The 26,458-nt window shown below is 45.9% G+C and overlaps 1 protein-coding gene across 1 annotated transcript in view; it reads left to right on the top strand.

Annotated features, from left to right (window-relative positions):
• LOC111875251 (sodium-dependent dopamine transporter) overlaps positions 1-26,458 on the top strand; it is an 88,608-nt gene that overhangs the window by 22,302 nt on the left and 39,848 nt on the right. Inside the window, exons 2-3 of the mRNA XM_023871323.2 lie at positions 6,244-6,460; positions 22,883-23,017. Of these exons, the coding sequence (XP_023727091.1) occupies positions 6,280-6,460; positions 22,883-23,017 (316 nt within the window). The 5' untranslated portion in view covers positions 6,244-6,279. The remainder of the gene's footprint in view (positions 1-6,243; positions 6,461-22,882; positions 23,018-26,458) is intronic.

The raw sequence follows: 26,458 nt of genomic DNA, 5'->3' as shown, positions 1-26,458 counted from the left end.
TGACGGTAACTCAGTTCTTGCCGTAGCTGAATATCAGCAACGGTTTCCGAATCGTAGAATACCGAACCGGAGAGTGTTTACTGGAGTTTACCAGGCATTGCGAGATACCGGTAGACTTCCCGGCGTTCGTATTGCAGCCGAGCGTGGTGTTAATGAAGGTGTCAATGAAAAAGACATTGTTCGTATGGTACACCGCAGTCCACGTACGAGTACGCGAAGAATTGCCAGCCAGGTCTCCAGACTTAAGCCCACTGGATTATTGTGTGTGGGGATGGATGAAAGAACTGGTTTACAGTGTGAAGGTGGCAACGCGAGATGCTTTGCTCGGTCGCATTCTGGACGCCGCTGACCACATAAGAAACAGCCAGCTGAAGCTGCTACGTGCTACCCGCGCGGTTCACAACCGAGCGGCAGCCTGTGTTGCGACCGGCGGTGGCATTTTCGAAAATCAGCTTTAAGCACCAGTAAGTTCAAATTAAAGGTAATTTCACGAAGTTAACTTTACATTCATACTTTAAATGTATCATGTATTATGCTGGTTTATTATTTTGTTTCGTTTATTGTCAGTAATCGTTACCTTCTATCCTGAGTCTAAAAGGGTCACAAAGACCTAGGAAATCACCTCCTGCAGTTATTCCCTAAAGTCGTGAAATATCCTATATATGTGTGTGTGTTATCCCGGGAGAAAGGTCAGTGGGAGATCATAATATCGGTCGTTCTAAGCAAAAAAGAGTATATATTCGTATGTCTGGTTGTTCAAAGCATTAAAGATATGGAACCAGAAAACCGTGTAACGCAGTCAACAATAGAACTTCGGTTACGTGGGAGTAGTAGCGAAGGCCTCAGTAATCACAACAGAGGAACTACTGAAGATATTGATTCACAGGTTTCCGTTACAAGGACTACGTAAACATTGTTCTCACAGCAACCAAAAGGACGTTTTCACGACAACAGAGAAATCAACTGTTCGACTCGTTGTCTTCTATTCGGTACGCCAAGAGCTACCTCAAGAGGATTACTAGAAGATTACTGGGGATTACTGGAGATGAGAACCCAGGAGACAGAATACGACAGAAGATAAACAGACGTCAGAAGAAGTCTGTATTTTATGTGGTCTAGTTACAGCACCCTTTAGAATGTTACCGTGGTTCTTAATTGAGAAACAGTATAGTTACAGTAAGATTGCGTCTCAACTAATTGTAATTCTGCCTGGTGAATATCCAGTAAATCGATTTATCGATTCCAGAACCCGCTAATTACTTGTCACATTACCAGGATACATAACAATATGTACATGCGTCCTACTCCGAACGGTTTCCGAGATAGAGCTATTTCACTGTACAATTCCAATATTGGTGATAAGAAAGATATATTATGTACTGTTTCTAATTTATTGTTCAAGTGACAGAGCTGGTACAGTTTACCTAGTGTAATACATTTTCGAAAATCCCACCGTCATCATCAATGCACTTTGCAACTCGTGTGAGGACATGGCGTGTTGCTCGTCTGTACAGTGTACTGTACTGTACTGTACAGTGAAATAGCTCTATCTCGGTGCAACTCGTGTGAGGACATGGCGTGTTGCTCGTCTCTACAGTGTACAGTGTACTGTACAGTGAAATAGCTCTATCTCGGTGCAACTCGTGTGAGGACATGGCGTGTTGCTCGTCTGCACAGTATACAGTGTACTGTATACTCGTAGTGAAATAACTGTACCTGGGTGCAACTCGTGTGAGGACATGGCGTGTTGTTCGTCTGTACAGTGAAATAGCTCTATTTCGGGAACCGTTCGGAATAGAACACATGTACATATACCATTGTTGCTTAGCATGGCCGATGCCGTGACCTCCCAGAATATTCACCTTTCCTCCTCGGATACCCTCTATATAATATTCATTTGGTAACCCGGCAATGGCGGACATAGGCAGACGGTTCCAGTTGCCCTAAATATATTTCTCGTGAACGCAAATTACAGCCACCTTGCAGTGTGACATTTGCCGCTGTCTGTAAATAAATACCAGCCGTGAATTCAGAGCAGCAGTGTAACCTCCACGCAGTCATTGCCTGTGCACTGGGTTTAAGTTAGTGAGTTTCACGCTCCTGCCCCTTCACCCCAAAGGAAATAGCTCCTTGTATCCATTGCATACGAGGCTGTCGGTCTGGGCACTGCGGAGATACAAAAAAAAATCTTTTCACTGCCGGATATCGAAAGTGGATCCCTCGGTTGCCCAGCCTATAGCCCAGTCACTATACTGACTGAGCTATGCCGTTCCTCTGTGTTAAATTAGATGTGCATTTATGTATCACAAAGTCTGCTGAAGAAGAGTACTGCTGTCTGGGCCATAAGGCCGTCAGATTCAGTAAGACGTTTCGGAAGTACTTACTGCCTCCATGATCAGGATCGAAAGGTAAGGCAGTCAACTAGCAATCCAGACACAAGCACCTCAGAGCTAACCTAGCGCCAAAACTCTAATCTTGACACCTGCGAGACGGGGAGGAAGGGACGGAAACAGCCACGTCTAATGTGTACAGCCTCAGTTCAGAACACATTGTGTAATGATAAGCTGAAATAAACAGAACTGTGTATCTGCAGACCAAAGCATAATTTCAGCAGTTAAACTAACTGAGCGCAATAATATCCCTCCCAGAGAAGACAGCGGCATGAAGGTTGCATAGAGACTGTACAGTATATCGTGGCGTACATAGCCGTTACTGGGCGAAGACCTCGAAACAAAGAGTACAGCCGCTGCTATGCAATAGGTGAATAATCAGGCGACCGTTCCTGAGCAACGGCTCGGTAAACACTTTCCCTCGGAAATCAACACGCATACAACACCAGGAGAACGGTGTTTTCGATGTAGCCCACGCAAATTTATTATAAAGAAGAGAATTGGGACAATCCAGCCAGTTGAGGACTGGCAGTTCAGTTGAGCTTTGCAAGGGAAGTTGATAAGAGATGACGCTGTAGTTGAGTTGACAGTTGGCAAGAGTTCTGCACGGGAGGTTGTGACAAGAGGACCTGAATGCGGGAAGCTGAAGAATCTCCACCGTTAAAGCCCTTGCCAGGGAACGGCTGGTTAAGACAGGCTGGAATTTTCTTAGTGGGTGCCGTTGTGATTTGTAAATCGTGGAGATTAACGATAGCCTTGTAATTGCTTGTAGTTCTGAGTCGTGTGTATAAGTGGTCACTAAATTCATTGACTAATCCATACCCCGTCTGTAGTCACACATAATCTTGACAATACATTGACTGTTTTGACTCAGGTAGTAGTTGCTGATTCAAGCTGCTGCTACCGGGCCTTAAATGGCTCGGACTTGCAGCGATGCTAGCGGTTCTCGAGATTGCTCTCTTCTGTACGTATGACAGAAGATGTCGCCCTCTCAGAGTGCGCTATGCCACTTTCACTGTTCCTCCAAGTGACACGACACGCATCTTACAGGATGGATCACAAGGGACAGCCTGTACGGACGACAGGTTAAACGGAATTGCATCTCTCAGGCGTCTGCAGCAGATCTTCTGGGGGCAATCAAGTGGAATGCTCTCTAGAGAGTTCCAAGTGCTTCTCATGGGAAAACTTTTCAGTTCAATCAGTACGGAATAACGGCTATGCCTAAAGCGTTTCTTGCGCTTGAATTTATTATTCTCTGAGAAAGAATTTTGTGAGGCTTCTGACTTGAATTTATATCGCATTCAAGTTCCTCTGTCTGCTAAGTGTACACTAGCAACTGCAAAACTAGAAGCAAATACGACTACTGCTAAAAGAGTAAAGTTGTCCCTGTGCTTAAATAATTAAGCAATGCACCATGAAGGTGTACGGGAGAATGGATGTATAGATCCACATTTTCTTGACCTCGACACTAGCTGGAGGTGAGTGGTCAGCTTCACGCCCCGGCCGATTTACCCCGGGGAAAGAGCNTAATAATAATAATAATAATAATAATAATAAGGGCGCCGGTAGAGTTTTAACGGGAAAAGCGGAAGCAGTAATTGTAAGTAAGCTTTAAAGAAATCAACTTCCTGGGACATGACGCCTTGTAGCCCGGTTTCAGAGCTCTGCTTGCTTCTTATTGGTTGCTTGTTTGGCTTACTCTTAGACCCTGAAGATGGAGGCATATCATTGCTGAATTTAAAGATAAATAAATGATTAAGTAGAACTTCGGCAATCCGTAGAATTCCACAGCACATTCCTCCGAAACGTCTCTGAATTTGTAGCAGACTGCATGTCCCAGAAGCACTCTCTGTTGTCACCGACGTGAGTACCCGAAACCCAAAATAATTGTGTTTTGTTCCCTGTGTGTTTATCGTCTAATGTTTTAGTAAATTAGCTTCTTGTGACCCCTGTGTTTATAAATCAACAGTATTCTCGTTTTGTAGGAATGAACGAACATTTTAATTCTGTTTCTCCAGTTCTCTCTCTCTGGCACAAAAATAAATTTTTGTCAAAACATTTTAAGCGTCTTGTCTCTAATATTCGACCGCCTCTGTGGTCGAATGGTTAGAGTCTCTGGCTACAGATCCAGAGATCCGGGTTCGATTCCCGGCTCTACCAGATTTGTCTGAGAAGTAGTTGGTCTGGAACGGGGTCCACTCAGCCTCGTGAGGATAATTGAGGAGTTATTTCAAGGAAACAGCGGCTCCGGTCTAGAAAACCAAAATTAACGCCCTTGGGATTCGTTGCGCTGACCACGTGACACCCCCTATCCGCTAAAGTTGGCACTAACTTCGCCGACAAGCGGTGGTCGCTCGGTCAGTATAGTTCGCTTGCGGACTAAAACCACGGAGTTTTCTTTTTGTTATCTCTAGTATTCAGATCCCATTGATTGAATTCCTTCTACTCATGTGAGCATGTGTATATGTATCTATTCACAGAATGTGGTCACTTGTGTTTTCCTTCCGACTCAAAGATTATAAGATAAAAATTTTTTTTAATATCCTGCTGAAGAATTTCTTAAATAAGTTCGTAATGACATATTCTCGTTCTGTACTTAACAAAGAATTATTCTACATCTCTGCTGCCCTTCCCTGTACATTTCAAGTCAGGCCATTGAATTTCCTGCTACATCACACGTACCGAGCGGGTTAGCATAGCGCTAATACCCAAGCCTTGTTTTTTGGAAATACTGAGTTCGAATCTCGGCTGGGATACCCAGTTGTCCTGGCTGAGGCGTTTTGTAATTTTCCTGATTTCCTCCAGGTAAATGCCGAGATATTTCCTAGAATAGACCACGACCAATTCATTCGCCAGCACCTTCCACTACACGCTATGAGACTGAGTCCACTTGGTGCCTCGCCCACTGCCTGGCTTCTTTTACCAGCGCCAGATAATAGATGATGAGCGTGCAACAGTTGGTGGAATGAGAATTGGCAGGGGAAACCGAAGTATTCGGAGAAAACCTGCCCCACTGCCACTTTGTCCACCACAAATCCCACATGACCTGACCTGGGATCGAACCCGGGCCATCGCTCTGGGAAGCCGGCGACTAGCCGCCTGAACTATGGCGCGGCATTTAGACGCTATGCAGTCCAAGCTACTGCAAGCACTGTAGAATAAATGACTAAGAACAAGGATTATATTCGTACGCTTACTAAATGCTCAAGTTTCATCGACTGAAGTACAGACGAAGAACACAGAATCCATTGTATTAGGGAGAGTCAGTAAATAGGTTACAAATGGAAGTAAAACAGCTGTAATGGACATAATAGGTTTTCTACGTCTATTACTAGATAGCAGCACAGACTTGTTTCAGTAGTCAAAATGGTGACCGTTCCTGAAGGGTGTACTACCGAAGAGCATAGGTATATTCTTTTTTCGTGGGCAAAAGGACTCAGTGCAAAAGATATTCATAAAGAAATGTTTCCTGTTTATGGTGGGAAGTGAATGTCGCTTTAAGTGGTTCACAACTGGGTCCAGAAATTCTCTGAAGGACGTCCGAAAGTCGCAAATAATACCCGACTAGGTGCAGAAGTGTCTGGGACAACAGCCAAAAGACTTCTGTGTTGCGAGTTTCGAGGCAATGCTAAATCGCTGAGACAAGTGTATCAGTATTGATGGAGAATATGTCGAGAAATAAATGTTTTCTTCCAGGTTCGAATACCGCAAGTTTTACGTTTTATATCCGTTTGTGACTTATCTACTGACGCCCTCGTAGCAAGGCAGAAAACGCTTGCTGTTGCTTAGCTGCTTAGCCCATTCCGTAACCTCGGAGGCGGTGATTGTCATGAGGCCGTTCCGTCTGTTACAGAGAGGAGGCCCCCAGCTGCCAGGGCTAGAGCTGGCCATGGCCCCCAACGCCACCAACACACGCACACCGACCCCCTGCGGGGGGGCCCTGCCGGGGGATGGAGAGGCTAGGGAGAACTGGAGCAAGAAGGTGGACTTCCTACTGTCAGTCATAGGATTTGCCGTCGACCTGGCCAACGTGTGGCGCTTTCCCTACCTGTGCTACAAGAACGGGGGCGGTAAGTCAAGCCGACACAGGCCTGTATGCTTAACTTTGTGTGAACGGTTTTCCTGCCATCTACGCGAGGTACTTTCGGTAAGGACATTACGAGGGGGAGAATGCTGCCATTGTGTTTGGGGCCCTCAGACAAAGCATAACAACAAACCTTAGAAATATGTTAAAATTTTGCGTAATGTAACGTAACAACATGGCGACCACGTGACAATCACAGCTTGTGTATCAGTAATTTGACGTTGACGGAATTCATTCTTGAGTAACAAGTTATCCACAAAACTAAAATGGTAATTGTAGCCTTGTTATATCCCTAGGACCACAAATCTATAGAGGAGAGAAGTGGGCTTTATGAATTCTGCCCGGAATTGCCTGTTCAGTTTTCTGAACAGATTACAGTCGGCCGTCCATTGGCAATGCGCACGGATCACGGGACATGATACAGTGAACGGCTTCATGGTTTGTTCTCGTCACAGAAACTAGTTTGGTTTATCAGACCTAGGAGGAGGAGAGGGGAGAGCATGGGAAAAATACGGGGTAGTGTAGTTGGTTGAGGCACTATGCTACAAGCCGGAAGGTCGCGGGTTCAAGTCCCGATGAGGTCATTGGATTTTCTTTTTTTTCAATTGACGTAATCCTTCCAGTCGCACTATGGCCCTGTGGTCGACTCAGCCTCCAACAGAGTAGGGCTCAGAACCTGCCGCCATCTATGCGCCGATTGTCTAGAAAATGTGAGCACCTCAACATCTCACAACCCTATGGGCCTCCACGGTCTGTTACGGGATGCCTTTACTTTACTTGCTTTATGTAACATCATAGCTGTGGTCTGAAGGTAAGAAATTACTTGTCGAAGCCCAGGTATAGATGGAATAATATCATTATCACGTGTAGGGGCAACTATAGACGGGGTATGGATTGGTGACTCGATTTATTGGCCACTTAATTACACAAGACTCATAAGTACAAGTAATTACAGCGCCAACGCTAATCTCCACAATTCACAAATCACCGCAGCACCCGCTAAGTTTTTCCAGCCTTCTTTCTTCATCAGCCATTACCTGACAACCGCTGCTAACTGGAGATTCTTCAGCTTCCCGCGCTCAAGTCCTCTTTCGCAACCACCCCTGCAGAACTGACTCGGTCTCCCCAATTTACTTCAAGATAACTCTTCGGCAATGACCACGTAGAAAACACCGTTCATTCTTCTATGGTGATTTTGCGTTACCCAGCAACGGGTTGCGTAACACCGTTTATTAAGACTCCGATGACGCAGCAACAGGCGTCTTTTCGTGACCGTTACCCAGCAACGGGTCTACATGCTACAATATTAAACTGAATGTTAAAAAGGATATCCTGGATTAATCTGGCTGAGCCCCAGTGGCGGGCTCCTGCGAACATGCTAATTAAATCTTTATTGCAATAAATGTGAGGATATGGCTGCTGACAGTACAGGATGTACAGCGGTTTGCCATCACAACCCTCAATGTCTTCTTGTACCCATGCAGTCAGCTTTCGGACCTTCCATACATGGGGTCCGGTCTCTTGTCAGCAGAGTTGTTGTGGCTCATATCACCGATCTTCCGCTCTACAGGTGTCCTTCCAATAACTGCATATTTTAGGAGCCGGGATAGCTCAGTCAGTATAACGACTGGCTACGGGCTGGACCTGAGGAGCCGGAATAGCGCAGTCGGTATAGCGACTGACTACGGGCTGAACGTGAGGAGCCGGAATAGCGCAGTCAGTATAGCGACTGGCTACGGGCTGGACCTGAGGAGCCGGGATAGCGCAGTCAGTATAGCGACAGGCTACGGGCTGGACCTGAGGAGCCGGGATAGCGCAGTCAGTATAGCGACAGGCTACGGGCTGGACCTGAGGAGCCGGGATAGCGCAGTCAGTATAGCGACAGGCTACGGGCTGGACCTGAGGAGCCGGGATAGCGCAGTCAGTATAGCGACAGGCTACGGGCTGGACCTGAGGAGCCGGGATAGCGCAGTCAGTATAGCGACAGGCTACGGGCTGGACCTGAGGAGCCGGGATAGCGCAGTCAGTATAGCGACAGGCTACGGGCTGGACCTGAGGAGCCGGGATAGCGCAGTCAGTATAGCGACAGGCTACGGGCTGGACCTGAGGAGCCGGGATAGCGCAGTCAGTATAGCGACAGGCTACGGGCTGGACCTGAGGAGCCGGGATAGCGCAGTCAGTATAGCGACAGGCTACGGGCTGGACCTGAGGAGCCGGGATAGCGCAGTCAGTATAGCGACAGGCTACGGGCTGGACCTGAGGAGCCGGGATAGCGCAGTCAGTATAGCGACTGGCTGTGGGCTGGACGTGAGGAGCGGGGATAGCTCAGTCAATATAGCGACTGGCTGCGGGCTGGACGTGAGGAGCCGGAATAGCGCAGTCAGTATAGCGACTGGCTGTGGGCTGGACGCGAGGAGCGGGGATAGCTCAGTCAATATAGTGACTGGCTGTGGGCTGGACGTGAGGAGCCGGGGTAGCGCAGTCGGTATAGCGACTGGCTGCGGGCTGGACGTGAGGAGCCGGGATAACGCAGTCAGTATAGCGACTGGCTACGGGCTGGAAGTGAGGAGCCGAGATAGCGCAGTCAGTATAGCGACTGGGTGTGGGCTGGACGGCCGAGAGGTCGGAGTTCGAGTACCGGTAGGAACAAGAATTCTCTACGTCGTCCAGACCGGCTCTGGGGTCCACCCAACGTCCTATCCTATGGGTACCGGGGACTTTTTCGCCGAGGATAAAACGGCTGGGGCGTGAAGCTGGCCATTCACCTCCAGTTAATGCCGAGGTCAAGAAAATGTGGATCTATACATCCACTCCCACAAACGCATTCATAGGGCAGCGCTTAATTAGTTAAGCACGGGGGCAACTTTACCTTACCTGTATAGGGCCGAATCATACATTGAGCCTCTCACAGCAGCGGGGATGAGTACAGCTTTCGGGTTGTAATACCATGTATTTCGGAGAGCCCGACGTTTCGGAAGAACAAATCGCCTGAGATCAGCTTGCCGCCTGCTTGTGTTGGCCGCTTGTTTGGCCTTAGGTTCCTCCGAAACGTCTGGCTGCCTCCGCGCTACAAACCAAAATGCAGTACTCTTCACAGTCACATTTCGAACGCGAAGGGCACTGCTTTAGATGGAAATTACACAAGATTCCAGTTGCTGTGTTCACCTCTGACTGCCCCACGAGGCTCCTGGAGTACAACTTATTGTCAGTAATGTGCACACCTCACAGATCGCCACAGCACACGCCAAGTCTTCTCTAGCATGCAATGCCTTCACCAGCCGTTCCATGGTAACGGCTTTCAGCACAGTAATTATAACAGTCTCACTGCAGTACACAGTCAAATTATCATTGTAACTGCAACGCACGTAAAGTTTTCTCTTCACAGCCTGACTTTTCAACCGAGCACACTAAATTTTGCCTCGCTTATAATATCTTGGCATGGACCACGTAGAAAACACAGCTCTTCAATCGTCGTAGCCTAACTTTTGCATTATTAGGAAACTGCTGCTAGGCAACGGATGTTGTTCCGTTGTCTGTTTCGCGGCCGCTGCCTAGAGACGAATGTTCTTTGAGCCCCGTTTACCAGCAACGGCGGTTTCTCTGGCTCCACAGTTATTGCTTTGATCAAATGTGCCACAGTATTTTATGAGTCTGTTCATACCTTACAGAAAACACATCTTCATTACAAAAATTAATCAACTAATACTCTTAAGGCGCGTCCACATTACTCGTGCTCGCCAGGCTTGTGCTCGTCGGGAGACTCGTCTGGCTTTTACTTGTGTTCATAAATCTTCGTCCACACTACTTCGTTGCTCGCCAGGCTTCGGCATGTGAGGATCCGTATATTTACTCATAGTGTGTATAGGCTGTAGTCGTATTGTAATTTATTGGCTACAGTTTTTAAATTAAAAATTTAAAATTTGCTCGCCCCGTGACTTGTCGTATCGTCCACATTACTCGCGAGCATAGCGAGTCACACGAGCACGAATACGAGTAATGTGGACGCGCATTTAGAGAAACAATATATGATTTCCCTGTGAGCCAGACGAATCCTACAAATCAACAATGCAGATGAATTGTTATATTATTTAACCTTAAAGCAAGTGGTATATATGCTTACCACTGCCGTATAGAGAGTTAAAGAAGTGATATGTTGCTGGATTTTTATTGTACGATAATGTCCGGTTGCCGGCTTTTGTTAAAACTGTGAAGAACTTTCTGATTCAATTAGAAACGGGAATTTCTTACTAGATGAGCGACTAGTAGCTTGGCAATGAAATTCTTACTGCTGCTTTCGGGTTACTGTCGAGATGCACGGAGTGTCTACCTCACATGAGCTCCTGATTGAACTGCTTGTACGATTATAATAGGGCCCGGTTTCAATAGGCTATTACAGGGGCAATCAAGGAGAGAGTTAAACCAGTTAGACTCTGTCACCGCTCGGTTATGACACGGGAGAAGATGACTTCGCTAATGACACTGGAGTCAGTGATTGAATGCCCGTATTGACCACCAGCCCAAGTACTTTCAGAGGTTTACGCAAGTTGGACATCGGCAAATACTGACAGCCTGGGTGTTTCGACTTATTTTTTCATGGAAGTACGTCTGGGGGTATAACTGACTCTCTAAAGGCTGGAATTCTTCCAAATAATATATTGTAGCATGTAGAACTATTGCTATGCAACGAGAGAGAGATGGGAAGATATACCAGGGCCGTTTCTGGTCAACGGCTCTGTAAAATAGTCCCCGCAGAAACAGACCCGAACGCAAAAATAGAACTGTTTTTTCTATGTGGACCTTGCCGAGATGTTATAAGCAAGGGACAAGGTTAAACCCAATCAATTTTACACTGGAATCTGTGAAGAGACGACTAAAGTCCGGAGGCAGAGGAATAGCCACTGTTGGAGCCGATACCAGGAAACGTTTAGTAACAGACTGAGAACATTAGAATGTGTGCTCTAGTGAACTGTAAAGTGTGGAAACATAGCGATAGTGTTATAGTTATTTGTAGTTAACGACGTGTAAGTGGTCAATAAATCTATTCAGTTCAGTTCGGTCCGTACCTCACAGAAAACACATTACGTCTCCGCTACAAAGCCCTACCAGTTAATGCTGTTTAGGGAAACAATCGCTGTTTACTGTGAGAACCATACGGAACACATAAATACACTGTGTTGGGCAGGATGCAGAGTTCAGTTCGTATCTCACAGGAAACACATCACGTCACGACTACGAAGCCCAACCGGTTAATGCTGTTTAGGGAAATAATCACTGTTTACTGTGAGAACCATACGGAACACATAAATACACTGTGTTGGGCAGGATGCAGAGTTCAGTTCGTATCTCACAGGAAACACATCACGTCACGACTACGAAGCCCAACCGGTTAATGCTGTTTAGGGAAATAATCACTGTTTACTGTGAGAACCATACGGAACACATAAATACACTGTGTTGGGCAGGATGCAGAGTTCAGTTCGTATCTCACAGGAAACACATCACGTCACGACTACGAAGCCCAACCGGTTAATGCTGTTTAGGGAAACAGTCGCTGTTTACTGTGAGAATCATACGGAACACACAAATACACTGTGTGGGGAGAATGCAGAATTTTAATATGTCTAAATGCAAGTAGTACGTATAATAACCACTGGGCATTAAAAGGTTAAATGTTGTTGATTTTGTGTGATATTTGCTGTTCTATTGTGTTGCATGAAAAATAAATCAGAATTGATGCATCGGATTACAATGTATTTGTGATCTGTAGCTTCAGCTCTTTACAAAACGAATGATGTCATTTTTACATGTTGACTTCTCAGCTGCTGCCCGTGTTTCAAGCAGCTTACATCAGCGCCACTGATTCTCGGATCGTGTGAAACAACCTTCCTCACAGCGTGATCTTGTCTAAGACAGTATGTAGGGTGGTTATGCCTGTCGATCTGTCCATATATTTCATTCTTCTCGGGAGCAGCCCAATCGATTTCGACGAAATTTTATATGAATATTTTGCCACAGGATCCCACCCCAAAATTCGCATTTTAACGCTCTTCAATCGGTAATAGCAACATGGCGAACGCACGAATTTTTGAGGTGGGAGTGACACTAACCGTGGCAACAAGGCACCGGTAACGATTTTTTTCAACTTTATGAAGTGTATGTGGAGTCTGGGGATCCGAGATCGCTCAGTCGGCATAGCGACGGACTACGGGATGGACGGCATGGTTTCGATTCTCATCAGTGAAATTTTTTTCTCTTCACAGCGTCCAGAGCGGCTCTATCCAATGGGTGCTGGGCGCTCTTTCCCGGGATAAAGTTGCAAGAGCGTGTAGCTGATCACTCACCTCCACCTATTGCCGAGGTCAAGAAAGGTGGAGCTTAACCTCCACTACCCCATATGTTATCATGGTATTGCTTAATTAAGCACGTTTACCTTAGAGTGAGGAGGCACACCGTAGCGTAGTTGGTTGAGGCACTATGCTACAAGCCTGAAGGTCGCGGGTTCAAGTCCCGGGTTCAAATCCCGATGTGGTCATTGGATTTTTTTCCAATTGACCTAATCCTTCCAGCCGCACTATGTCCCTGGCCTCTAACAGAAATGAGTACCAGGAATGTTCTTGTAAAATTCTTGGGGTTCAAGGGCGGCCGGCGAGTAAGGCTGACAACCTTACCGCCATCTATGAGCCGATTGTCTAGATAATGTGGGAACCTCAACATCTCACAACCCTATGGGCCTCCACGGCCTGTTACAGGGACACCTTTAATTTACTTTACTTTACTTTATTTTTATCTTAGAGTGAACGGGCAGTGAGTTGAGAGCCCTGAGATGTAAGGAACTGTGTGCACGGCGGCATGGAACCCCGTTTGATTTACTTCAATATTAGAACTTACTTTGTAAAACAGACTTCAGGCTTCTTTAAATCGATTTCTTTTGCATAAGGCCGACAAGAAAGGAAATTATTAGAATGGAAATGATTTTGTCTGAGTCTTACTTTCTGCTCATGATTCTTGAAAAATTCCGTGACAAAGGCAGCAACTAGAAGCGTGGGTTGTGTCTGGAAATGACTGCCAGATGTTCCCTGGAGCTGATCTTGGATAATAACTCGTATTCAGAGCCCGAGTGAGCCAAGGACTCGAGCGACCCCCCCCCCTTAAACACCTAAACCAATTCGATTCTTCAGATATCGGAAATAGTCAAAGGTCCTAACCCACAAAAATATCGCGATTTTGAAAGAGAACGAAACTTTCGGAATGGCTCTCAATTCTGTTCCATCTAATTCTTCGCCTTCTGTCGTGTTACAAATACGTGTACAATTATCTGTCGTCTTCTTGGCCTAATAAGATCGTTTCTCCATCGAGGTTTATATGCCAGGTTTCTTTGGGGTGGGGTGAGACTGAGTCCACTTGATACGTCGGCCACTAATTGGTCTATTGTACAAGCCCCTGATAGCAGATGATGATGAGTGTGAAACATTCGGTTGAATGAGAATTGACAGGGGAAACCGAAGTACTCGGAGTAAACCTGCCCCAGCGCCACTTTGTCCACCACAAATCCCACATGACCTGACCTGCGCTATGGCGCGGCCTTGCAAAGTTTCTTTTCTGCTTATCGGATTTTGTTTTTCCAACTTGCCTGAAAGTGGAACTTTTGGCTTGGGGAAGTACTTGAATGTAAAACCCGGAAGGGGGGGAGCACCATATTAGAAATAATGACAATCCAACGGTGTTTGGGGAAACAACGAAATAAAATACCCCCCCCCCCCGAAGTTGTAAGCTGATCATAACTCCTCAACATAAAACCCTTACATTCGTGAACTGTAGAACGGACCCTAACCTTGGAATGTCCTTTGCGCGTTCCGTTATTATGATCACGCTGACAGTTGTCACTGTATCACCATAGCTACTGCAGAACTGCTTCCGGTGTCATTACTGAGCCAGTGCATGGTGCATACGGACAGGTTCATGTCCAATGTCTGGCCACTTTTCGGGAACTTTCTTTGCTTGACATATTGAAACTCGAAGTATCGATCTTACGCTATCGCCCCTTCTGTGCCGTTGTTTTAAATTAAATTAAAGAGACTCTCTGCAGCCACCTGCTTAACGCTGGTTCCGCGATCGCAGATTGTTCTACCCTGAAGCTGGAGGCGATACGTTCCTCCTAAACGCTGGTTCACACAAGATCTTCACGGCGCCACATCCCAGAAGACGGCATTCTGAATAGTCACCGCCGCGAAAACCTCAGGTCTTACATACTTGTGTTTTTTTTATTGCTAGTGGGGTGGGACTAAGTCCCTTGTACTGCGGCCACTTCTGGCCTATTGTACCAGCCCCAGATGATAGGTGAGGGTGATTGTGGAGCAATTGGTGGAATGAAGATTGGCAGGGGAAACCGAAGTACTCGGAGAAAAACTGCCCCATCGCCACTTTGTGCACCACAAATCCCACTTGACCAGACCCGAGATCGAACCCGGGCTGCCGCGGTGGGAAGCCAGCGACTAACTGCTTGAGCTATGACGAGGCCTACATTCTTATGTTACTATACTTCCAGGGTAATGTGCGGTATATACACAGTTATAGGCTCTTAGTGTACGTGTTCAAGTAAGGAGTTTATCACGCGTCCAGTGACTGAGGTGAGCTCTTTCTAACGGACACAGCACAGTAGGTGTCTTCCCACACGTTCACCTGTGCACGGAAACAGATCCAGTTTCCGAAATTTTGAGTTGGTGTTAGACGCTCCCGTCTAGAAAATCGAAATCAACGGCCGTAGGGATTCTTTGCGCAGACCACGCGACACCCTCTATCCGTGAAAGTTGGCACTAACTTCGCCGACAAGCAGCGATTGCTCTGTCGGTATAACTCGCTACGGACTAAAACAACGGAGTCTTTTTTTGTTGTTTTTTTAGAATAACGGACAAAGCCCCAAAACCTAGTAATTCTAAGCCTCTTAGCATTTGCTTGAAGACAGAGGAAAACTAGGGAAACCTGTATCGAGATGGCCGGTCGCAGGGCCAGAAATATGCGAGAGAAAGAAGAGAAATGTGAGGTGATGGTGTAGTGAGAGAGACTATATTTAAGGCTGGACAAAAAAGAATAATGTATTCTTTGGTTTTGAAGGTTCCCAGGCAGTGTCCGCTCGTCTCTCCGGTAAAGGTATGTTTGAAAGAAGGTAAAGATTTAGGAATTGTTTCAGGATGTGACTTTATTATGAGCTGAGGAAACAAGGTGAGCTGGGGCTTTGCTACGTATGACGGTAATTAATTTTTGATTACTCATCGAGACAGTATATAGAGATTCAGTTTGTACCTCACAGGAAACACATTACGTCTCCGCTACAAAGCCCAACCGGTTAATGCTGTTTAGGGAAACAGTCGCTGTTTATTGTGAGAACCATACGGAACACACAGATACACTGTGTGGGCAGAATGCAGAGTTCAGTGCGTGCCTCACAGGAAACACATTACGTCTCCGCTACAGAGCCCAACCGGTTAATGTTGTTTAGGGAAATAATCGCTGTTTATTGTGAGAACCGTACGGAACACACTGACACACTCTGTAAACAGAATGTGTTTTCTCAGGTGTACTTGCGTTTACCGCGGCTACTCATCTCTAACTAGTGATGTCGTCATGGCGCTAAACACAGGAACAACTTTACCTTTACATACGCTTACCACTGTGTTAACTTGGATGTGGAAGATCTTTTTAGTCACTCAAATCCGTGAACACGCAAATTTCCCGGTCATGTAGCCGCACTCGGGGTCCGGTAGTTGCATCTTGTCTCGTGTCGCTGTACCCTGCGTGCCTCAGCGTCCGAGGCTTCACTCATTTTTTGAAGGTATCGATCTTGAAATGAACGTCGCTTCATCAATCAGGTGCCAGCAGGCGGAACCGCAACACGCTACACATGACGATGGGTAATTTTAAGAGCATCGGAAACGTTGGCCACCCTGCAGTAAGTCACGCAGAAGCAGCTTCTTTTGTTCTGCAACAATGGAGTTCACACGTCATTGATGGATTGCAGAGGGCAGTTTTTAGTATCATTTATTGTAGCGGCCATGTTTTTTGTCCCGGCATAGTCATAATTAAAATAGTTTTATGATGTAGAGCTAAAGAAGTGAAACAGGGCAATGGGCCAATGAAATTTGGAGAGGCGTTCGGTTCAAGCGCGATGGCTGTATGCTTTGTACATAGCAGAACGCATCAGCTCGGCCAACATTTCCTTCTTCACACATTTAATATGAATTTTTATTTTCATTGTTATGTTAGTGATTTTTTTTCAATATCAGTGAGTTTTATGCAAAGACACTGCAAGACGTTACACGTGTATTGACTGACGATTGTTTTCCTATATATACGGTAAAGAGATATTTCATAATTTAGTCTGTCCATGTGAATTCTCGGATAATACTTTGAAATTGGTCACGACCGTATTCTCCCAAATCCTTACCCGTACTGATATCTATTAATGATAAACTCCTCTTATCTGACTCTGTATGGACTCTTAAGCATGTCTGCTATCCTGTCCACGCCTTGCTCTGCCAAGCGGTCCCTTATCTTCAGATTTCTTGACAAAAATTTTTGTATGTATTTACCATTTCTGCCATGTGTCTTTCATGCCCCCTACATCCTATAATGGCGGCACGCGCTAGCGTAGTTGGTTGAGGCACTATGTTACAAGCCGGAAGGGCGCGGGTTCGATTCCCGATTCGGTCATTAGATTTTTCAGTTGATCTAATTCTTCCAGCCGCACTTAGGCCCTGAGGTCGACTCAGCCTCTAAGAGAAAACAATACCAGGAATCTTTCTGGAGGGTAAAAGGCGGTCGGCCGGCACTTAAAGCTGACAAACCCACCGTCATCTATGAGCCTACTGTCTAGAAAATGTGGAAGCCTCGACCTCTTAGACTTCTAAGGGACTTGACGGACTGTTACAGTGATAGCTTTAGCTTTGTTACATCCCATAATGTAGCATATGGCCCTGCAATCACTTATCACCACTTTTATATAAGCATTATTTTTTTAAAAAAAGGAATCATTTACATAAGCACTGAACATCAGCTACATCTTGGAATCACACGCGCGTCCTCATGAGCAGCTGTCTGCAGTGCTGCCGCGTATACGCGTGTCCTGCTTCAGCAGCGCGTGCGCAATGTACGCCCGGATATATGGGAAGGTGTTGTGATCATGATGGAAAATGATCTTGAGTTTTTCACGGATTTACAGGCTTTAGCCTTTCTGAATAAAAAAAGCATTTTTCATGTGCCGTCTGTCCGTCTCCCTGTATGCCTGTATGTCTGTCTTTGCGCCTAAAATGTGTTTTGTTTTCATATTCGATATACAGAACGTACGTCGGTCACAGGCCGGTGCCCATGAAGATCCCAGTTGCAAGAATGGGGGACGTTTCTTATGTTCCCCAAAATATAAAACGGCAATTTTCTCGAAAACGGTTTAACGATGCATAGGCTATGTCTTGAGGAAAACAACGGTACGCTCACTCTAGGACCATACACGAAATGCCGATTTTGTTGAAACTAGCGTTGTCTGTCATAAGGACTTCATTGTTGTCCAATGTTGCGCAGCCAACAATAATTATTGTAATTACATTATAATTATTGGTACATTATAATGTACCGAGTAACAATCGAATTCATTTCCAGCTTGACGTAGTCAGGATTAATCGCCGCGCAATATCTTTGCGCAGATCTTTCCAAATAAGAGTAGCAACAATTTATTACAGAATATCTCTCGTCGTGAGTCTCAAGGGGCTTGGCGCCAAGATGAACTTATTGGCTGTAAACCGCAGTCGTAAAGTGACTCTGACCCTGCCTCTGAGTTGTCAGTCGAGAGTTGCAGTTGTGAGGAGCGAGAAGCTGCTAGTTGAGGCCGCGGACAGTTCTCGAACCCAGAGGAAGTGGTAACGTCCGATATTAGAAGCCGCTACCAAGTAACGACTAGTGAAAACTAAGAAGACTTTATGTTTGCTGTAGTTAGACAGATCTTTGGAATGTGTCATCAGTGAGACTGTCGTAGTTATTCGTAATAACGCGTTTCATAAATGTGCAATACATCCCAACCTCGTCTTCAGACACACCATGTGACGATATTCACAAGACAAACTATACAAGGAGATCTGTCCTGCCCTCAGCGTTCATGTAAGCTGTGGAGCCCTGTTTCTCAGAGCCGCATATAACACGTCTACTCAAAAGTGTGTGTGCTTTGTCTAGCATCTGATCGGCCGCATTTCTGAAGTCAACGTGAAGCACGCGTCAGGATGTCTTCTGTATCGAGACGTGAGCAGTCGAAATCTTTTGCGATTTATATCCAGCGAGTTCAACAGGTCTGCAGTTCTACTTGTTGGTCCCCATGGCAACCTGTTGAGTGGGTTGCATATCCACTCCTGCCTTCCTTACGGATCTCAGGTACTGGTTAGATGGAAATGTTCCTCCGGGGACCTGGGCTTACAGTTCGCTTCTGATCAGAATGTCCAGGTTTTATTCCGAGAGCCTGACATGTGACTTTTAAGAAGATTGTCGATTGTAATGCTAATATCTACAGAACAGTGGATTACTTTTTCAGCTTACAGAAAAAATATCGTTATGAATTTCGCTACAGTAATCCACAATTTTCGCATTTAGAAATTTGTTGCCGACTTCTGAAGAGGAACAAACGTGAAATATTCATTTAAAAAAAATAATAATAATAATGAACGTAACTAACTCGACGGAGCAGAGCCCTTCTGGAGAAGCTAGTGGTGGCTCAGCTACTCAATAATGCCTTCGCCTTTTATTGATCCCGAAGGTTCATTACTTGATCACAAAAGCCCGCTATACGTAACTGCCCTTGGCCACGCGGAGTCAATACGCCCCCTGACACCTTCCATTTCTTTCGGATCACTTTTTAGTGTCTTATTACGGTAAAAAAGCAGATTTAATATTGTCACGTTAAGTGATTATAGACGGGGTTTGGATTGGTGGATGAATTTATTGACAACTTATACACACGACTCGGCACTACAAATAATTATAGCGCTAGCGCTCATCTCCACAATTCACAAATCACCACAGCATCCGCTAAGCCTTTTCCAGCCTGCTATGTCTTCACCAGCCAACGGCTTCTAACAATCATGATTCTTCGGCTTCACGCGCCCAGATCCTCTCTTCACAGACTCCCGTGCAGAACTCGCTACCAAATTAAGCTCCAAACCTCCCGGTTATAACATCTTAGCACGGACCTTATATAAAACACAGTTCTTCTATTGTTCCATGCGTGTATGTTGAGGGCGTTACTTAATAACGGCTGCTGTTTAAAGACTCAGCTCTTAGCAACAGGTCTATATGCCGTAGTTAAAACTTCTAAGGTACATACGAAAATAAGTCGGGACATCAGACGAGCGATATTGAGTGTGCCCCAGTTGGGGCTTCATGAACATACAGGCCCAGGTTCAGACCAGCGAGCTGGATGGCCGGGGTTCAATTCCCGATACTTTGCTCTTCACAACTGAAACCAGACCTGCTCTTGGCCAATCCAACCTCTCATCGAGTGGGTACCGGGGATCTTCAAACTGAATTCTCACCTCCATCTATACCGTGTCTAAAATATCTTTGAGGTTTGCTTATCAGTTGGTGACGTAGATTGTTACGTCATCAGTGAAAAGTTGCAAGGTGTTGTTTTTAACATATTTTATTAGTTTCTTGGGTTGGGGTGAAACTGAGTCCACTTGGTGCGTCGGCCACTAATTGGCCTTTTGTACCTGCCCCTGATAGCAGATGATGATGAGTGTGAGGCAGTCGGCGCAATGAAGATTGGCAGGGGAAATCAAAGTACTGGGAGAATACCTCCCCCATTGCCACTTTGTCCACTACAAATTCCATATGATCTGACCTGGGCTCGAACCCTGGCCGCCGCCATGGGAAGCCGGCGACCAACCGCCTAAGCTATGGCACGACCTTAATATTTTCAACACACAGTGGGAAACAAAATTGTCACGAACCAACAGGGCCCTTCTTCCTCGAGGTACGTCGTACTCTCAATGACATTTCAGATAGACTCAGATTAAGAATACGTGGAGGTATATTTCAGCTTCCCCATACATCTTCATGCGGGTAAAGAAAAAGGTAAAAGATAAAACTATCCATATAACAGGGCGTGAATGCCCATAGAGTTATGAGACGTCGAGGCTCTCACATATTCTACACAATCGGCTAACAGATGGCGGTGAGATTGTCAGCCTTACGCGCCGGCCGACCCCTCTATACCCCCAGGAATATTCCTGTTACTCATTTCTGTTAGAGGCTGAGTCGACCCTGGGGCCATGATGCGACTTTAAGGATTGGGTCAATTGGAAAATTGAACCACCTCATCAGGAATCGAACCCGCTACCTTAAGGCTTGTAGCAAAGTGATTATTATATTACCATCTTCTTTAACATAAAGAAATCCTGCATTCTGCCCACACAGTGTATTTGTGTGTTCCATATTGTTCTCACAATAAACAGCGATTGTTTCCCTAAACACCATTAACGGGTTGGGATTTGTAGCGGAGACGTAATGTGTTTCCTGTGAGGTACGAACTGAATCTTTATAAATAAATTGGTAGAAATTCTGTCTTTAAAGTCCCGTGTGGAGACGGGGTCGAATACCTCCACCGTGACCCTGCGAGTCGTAGGAGGTGACGAAGAAGGAAGTCTCAAATCTGAGACAGTAAAATATGGTCACGAGTAGCACGGGATTCGGACCCAAGAATGACTGCACTGGCGAGGCCCAGCAGCAATTATAAACGACAGACCCGTTATCTCCTCAGAGAGAGCGCCCCACACCAACAAACCCTCAACTGTCTGACAATAATAAAAATCTGGCCGTAAGCCCCAGACTGGTGGTTCATTCCAAGATAGACTGGCCGACTGACCGTCGGTCGTAACATAAGACTCGACTTAGTTACGAACAGTGAAGTCTCCCACCCCGGTGGGCAGGACCCGAAGTGTGCACAAACCTTGTAACATGGTAAGGAGCGAAGGGACTTCGTGCACCGCTTGTCTCTGCTGGCACAGTGCGCGGTGAGACAGACAAATTACTCCATAATTGAGCTCTCTGACTTGTCGCAGAAATGGAAGTTCCACATTCAGTAAAAGCTTTTTCCGCTCTGGTATTATTATTACTCTTATTGGATTTTCTGCTCCTGTCGTCTTCATAAAAATGCTTCAAGGGACATACATAAAGAGGAAGGTCTCTGAGGATAATCTGTAACGTTGCATTGTTGTTTCTCCGCTTAGGTTTTTGGGTTTTGTCGTCGTGGCAAAGAACATTCTGTACATGACTTCAGTTTATGAAATGTTGTGGCGTGCACGTCTGCAGCCACGCATCAGAAGCCAAGCAGCCGGTAACAAGGACAGTTCTCTCAACAAAACGTAACAAAAATGCGCCTGTTATTTTTGCCGTGACTTTCTCGCAACAGTGCAAGAAGCTCTGGACGTATTTTCATGAAGTCCGCTATTGAGGCGTTTCACTAAAACATGTCGACACATCTAGTTTTTGTTAAAATCGGACAACGACGAGCATTTGAACATGAAGACACAATCGCTCTCCTGCGCAGATCTCGTGCGTAACTCGATAATGTATTTGTAGGAACGAAAAAATGTTCACAATAAGCGTCGAGAAAAGTGAAGACGGCGCTTTATGTCGCCTATATTTTTTCGTCGTGTCTCCTGTGTTTTCGAGATGATTAAAGAAAATCCATGCTCTGTTATAATCTCCGAACTTCTGTGTTCAGCAACCAGCACTGATCTCCCGAACACTCCCGAATATTACCGAAGTCTCGATAAGAATTAAACGAAAGTTCCTCTCTCCTGAATTTATAGGCCCACGTGTTATTAAAAAACTCCGTGGCCTGTAGTCCATAAGTAAATTATACCGACGGAGCGATCGCCGCTTGTCGGCGAAGTTTAGCCGATAGAGGGTGTCACGTAATCAACGCAACGAATCTCCACGGCCGTTAATTTCGGTTTTATAGATCGGACATGTTACATGAATAGCTTTACCTTTTTTTAATAACAATGAAGATTGGAGAATTTTCACTGAATTGTATTTATGCAGTAGACATTTTGATTTATCGCGTATCTGCAGGAGTACCGACTGACAGTAAATGGTTGCATGGGAATAGGGTAGGACGATTTCTTAGTGTACGTGAAGGCCACGCACTTGTGTGACGTGTCTGTGAAGGACACATTCCATTAGGCACAGATTTTCAGTCTTTCTGTTTCAGCGTCACGAATGGATTTCGATTTCTCGCTTAGAGTCTCGTCCCTTGTTTGAAGGATTATAAACCACTGTATAACGCTGTTGTCATATTGCGAATAAGAACGGCCATGTCCCAGGCGAAATAAGACACTTCTGTTTGTCATGAACTTTTGGCGGGTTTCAGGTGCGTTCCTGGTGCCCTACTGCATAATGCTCGTGGTGGGAGGCATCCCGCTGTTCTACATGGAACTGGCTCTGGGGCAGTTCAACCGCAAGGGAGCCATCACTTGCTGGGGCCGCCTCGTGCCTCTCTTCAAAGGTAAGTCAGGTCTGCCATTACGGATCGTTCTCCAGCAAGTGACAACACTCGGATTGACTTTCCTTCCAGTCTGTTATTATTATTATTATTTGAGGGGGATTTCCCCATGCACCGCGACTAATAGCCTATTGTACGTCCCCCTTTGATATTCTACCAGTCGCCATACCCTACCGCTACTGGTGAGTGCTATCAGCTCCGTTCAGCCAACGAGGTGGGCCCTCGGTACACGATGCTTCCCCCATCTACCAGAGGCATTGGAAACTACTTGGGCGGGAAACTTGCCTAATTTTGCTCAGAGGTCTCCTAGAGACATGGGGATCTCTTACGTGCCATAAATCTACGACACGGGACCCACGGCTTAAAGTCCCTCCCGGAGGACTTGTTCCCTGATTTTTTCCGCCCTTAAAAATTCCACTACCTCCGCCGGGTTTGAACCGGCGTACCTTGAGTCATGAAGTGGGAACGTTACCCCTAGACTACGGAGGCCGCTTTCCAGTCTGTTACTAAAAAACCACTTGCGGGGGAAATCCCTGTGCATAGATTGGACGAAATTATTAAAATGAAACGAATTGTATGCGGCCGTGAATCCAGTTATTTTCACCGAAGTTCTTCGTGGTGTTCCTCAGACCCCCAGACAAATTCAGAGATAGTACCCATGAGGTCATTGGATTTTTTTTTCAATTCACCTAATCCTTCCAGCCGCACTCTGGCCCTGGGGTCGACTCAGCCACTAACAGAAATGAGTACCAGGAATATTCCTGGGGGTATAGGGCGGCCGGCGCGTAAGGCTGACAAACTTACCGTCCTCTGTGAGCCGACTGTCTGGAAAATGTGGGAGTCTTGACGTCTCACAACCCTATGGGCCTCCACGGCCTGTTACAGGGATACCTTTACTTTTTTTTTTTACTTTTACCCCGGTTTAGTACACGGTCACCTGTCAGCGTTCCGCTCGACACTCTGTAGTAGAGTAACGCATAGGAACGCGAACGGAGGATGCCGGCTGGATTCAAGTGGACATGTAAGGTTCTCACTGAAGTGACTATGAAGGTTATGTCTCCTTGGATGTGGCGTCAGGTAGGTCGATTGGCTTGAAACGGACTGCACGGCGTTATATCCATGAACACAGAACTTTTCATAACAACTATTAAGAGATCCTCAAAACGAGACGCATAACTTTTGGTTCTAAACAATTTTCTCTCTAATGATCATTCAGGTAGTCCCGCAGGAACGCATGCATCCGGTATTGCTGTCCGAATGTAGCCAGAATTTGGTATGTCGACAGATCTCGCATAAATTGTAAGAGTTTAATCTAACCATGTAATAGGCCATAGAAGTCCATGTTGTTTTGAGCCGTCGAGGCTCCCACAGTTTCTAGACAATCGGCTCACAGCGCTGAGATTATCAGCCTCACGCGCCGGCCGTCCTTTACCCGCAGGAAGATTCCTGGTACTCATTTCTGTTAGCTGAGTCGACCCCAGTGCCACAGTGCGGCTGGAAGGAGGAAGTTCAATCGAAAAATGCAATGACCTCATCGAGAATCAATCCCGCGACCTTATGGCATGTAGCATAGTGCCTCAACGAACTACGCTATCGCATGCCCTTCCGTAAAGTGTACAGTCTGTAATTTCAGTGACTCCAGAGTTGTTTCCAGCGGACGGAGAAGGTGCACTTTTGCAGTGTGTCGTTGTGAGCTAAGCCAGAATAAGAGGCTCAGGTGGAGAGGAGATACCTCGAGATCTGCTGGATTAGACCCCAGCAGCACACTTCCAGCCAATTATACGAGAGGGCTCCACTTCTGCGTCAGACAAAGATGGAGCTCGCCCCTAATCCCTGGCACTGAACCGGAAGCTACGGTCCGACCGGAAACGTACGCCATTTTCCACGTTCTGAGGATGAAGAATAGAAAGCGCACAGCTGAAAGTGCTTGTTCAAAGAAAACTTCAAGTGGGTGAGACAGGGACAGAGGAAGAAGGGGACGCCTGACGTGTAAGGCGCGACGCATAAAGCCTAGCAACTCGCAGTTCGAAGTCAGTTTACAGGAATACTCCATTGGCCCGAACGCAATCTACATACACCACAGGCATTGCGGGAACTGGCGTGAAAGGCACTGGCCTTTGCAATGTGATCCCGTGCAGTCTTGCAGAAGTTTACCGAGGTATCGGAGGAATATAGCGCCTCCATTTTCACGGTCGAAGAGTAAAGTTGTCCCTGTGTTAACTAATTAAGCACTACATTATGAAGACGTATGGAAGAGTAGATATATAGAACCATGTATTCTTGACCTGGACGCTAGTTGGAGTTGAGTGGTCAGCTTCGCGCCCAGGCCGCTTTATCTCCGGAGAGGAGCCCCAGGTACCCATTGAATAGGAAGCGGTGTGGACACCAGAACCGGTCTGGACGACGTGGAGTGAAGAAAAATATTGCCCCTACCAGGATTCGAAATCTGACACCTCTGCCGTTGAGCCCGTAGCCAGTCGCTGTTCACGATTTAAAATAAACAAAAGAAATAACCAGCCAGGAGCAGAAAAAAAAAGCAGAGCGAGTTGTTGCTACCTTTCTTGGATTACTCTTGTGAACTTGAAGATGGAAGCAGTACATTCCTTCGAAACATCGACAAACTTTTGTCAGATTACACTACTTCACATTGTGGTAATCTGCAGTGTAGCATTTGCGCCCCGTCGGCTGTTCTCACGGCATATTGCGAGATCCGTTGCCAAGGTTTTCATGAAATTTCGCACGAAAATCTTCGTGCAACGTCGGACACACATGCCAGTTGGAGCGAAAATCGGACAACAACAGTACCGACCAGGATGGTGCAGTGGTACCACCCGAGACTCGTACTAGCGCAGCGTTGGCCAACCTAATACATCTCGAGGGCCAAATTTAGTTTATAAAACACCATCAGGGGCCAGATACGGTGTTTCTTTCAGAAGAGTGGTCGGGGAGTATTGCCCCCCAAACTGAATCAGTCACAACCCGTATAAAAACAGTGCATTTAAACCTATGTATTTAAATTTTACGTTGCACCAATAATATTAAGCCGATATTGAAAATTTCACCAATCGATTTTATTGCCTTCTATCACTTCTACGCCCAGAGCATTTTTTCTTAAAGAAACACTGGCCAGATCATGACTTATGTTTGGTTTTATATATGCCGGGGGAAAATGCAATTATAATTTAAGAAAGAAAAATAAAATGCCTTGAAATGTGCAATTACTTACCATAAAACAGCACAAATTCCTCTTTCAGCAGGGATGAGCACAAAAGACTTTCAATCATAGTTTTTATGGTCTAATGATTATACCTAAATCCTCATATACACACTGTTTTAATGAGAGCACTGTGGTTTCATAAAACTGGAAACCAATGATATAAAATCCACTTCTAATTGTGAGGTTGCCACTCGAAGAATATGTGATAACACGACATCTGAAAGTCT

The sequence above is a fragment of the Cryptotermes secundus genome, unplaced genomic scaffold (assembly GCF_002891405.2).
Source record: "Cryptotermes secundus unplaced genomic scaffold, Csec_1.0 scaffold526, whole genome shotgun sequence".
NCBI classification, from domain to species: Eukaryota; Metazoa; Arthropoda; class Insecta; order Blattodea; family Kalotermitidae; genus Cryptotermes; species Cryptotermes secundus.
The sequence above is the reverse complement of the archived record's forward strand: the minus strand, read 5'-3'. Positions and strand labels throughout refer to the sequence as shown.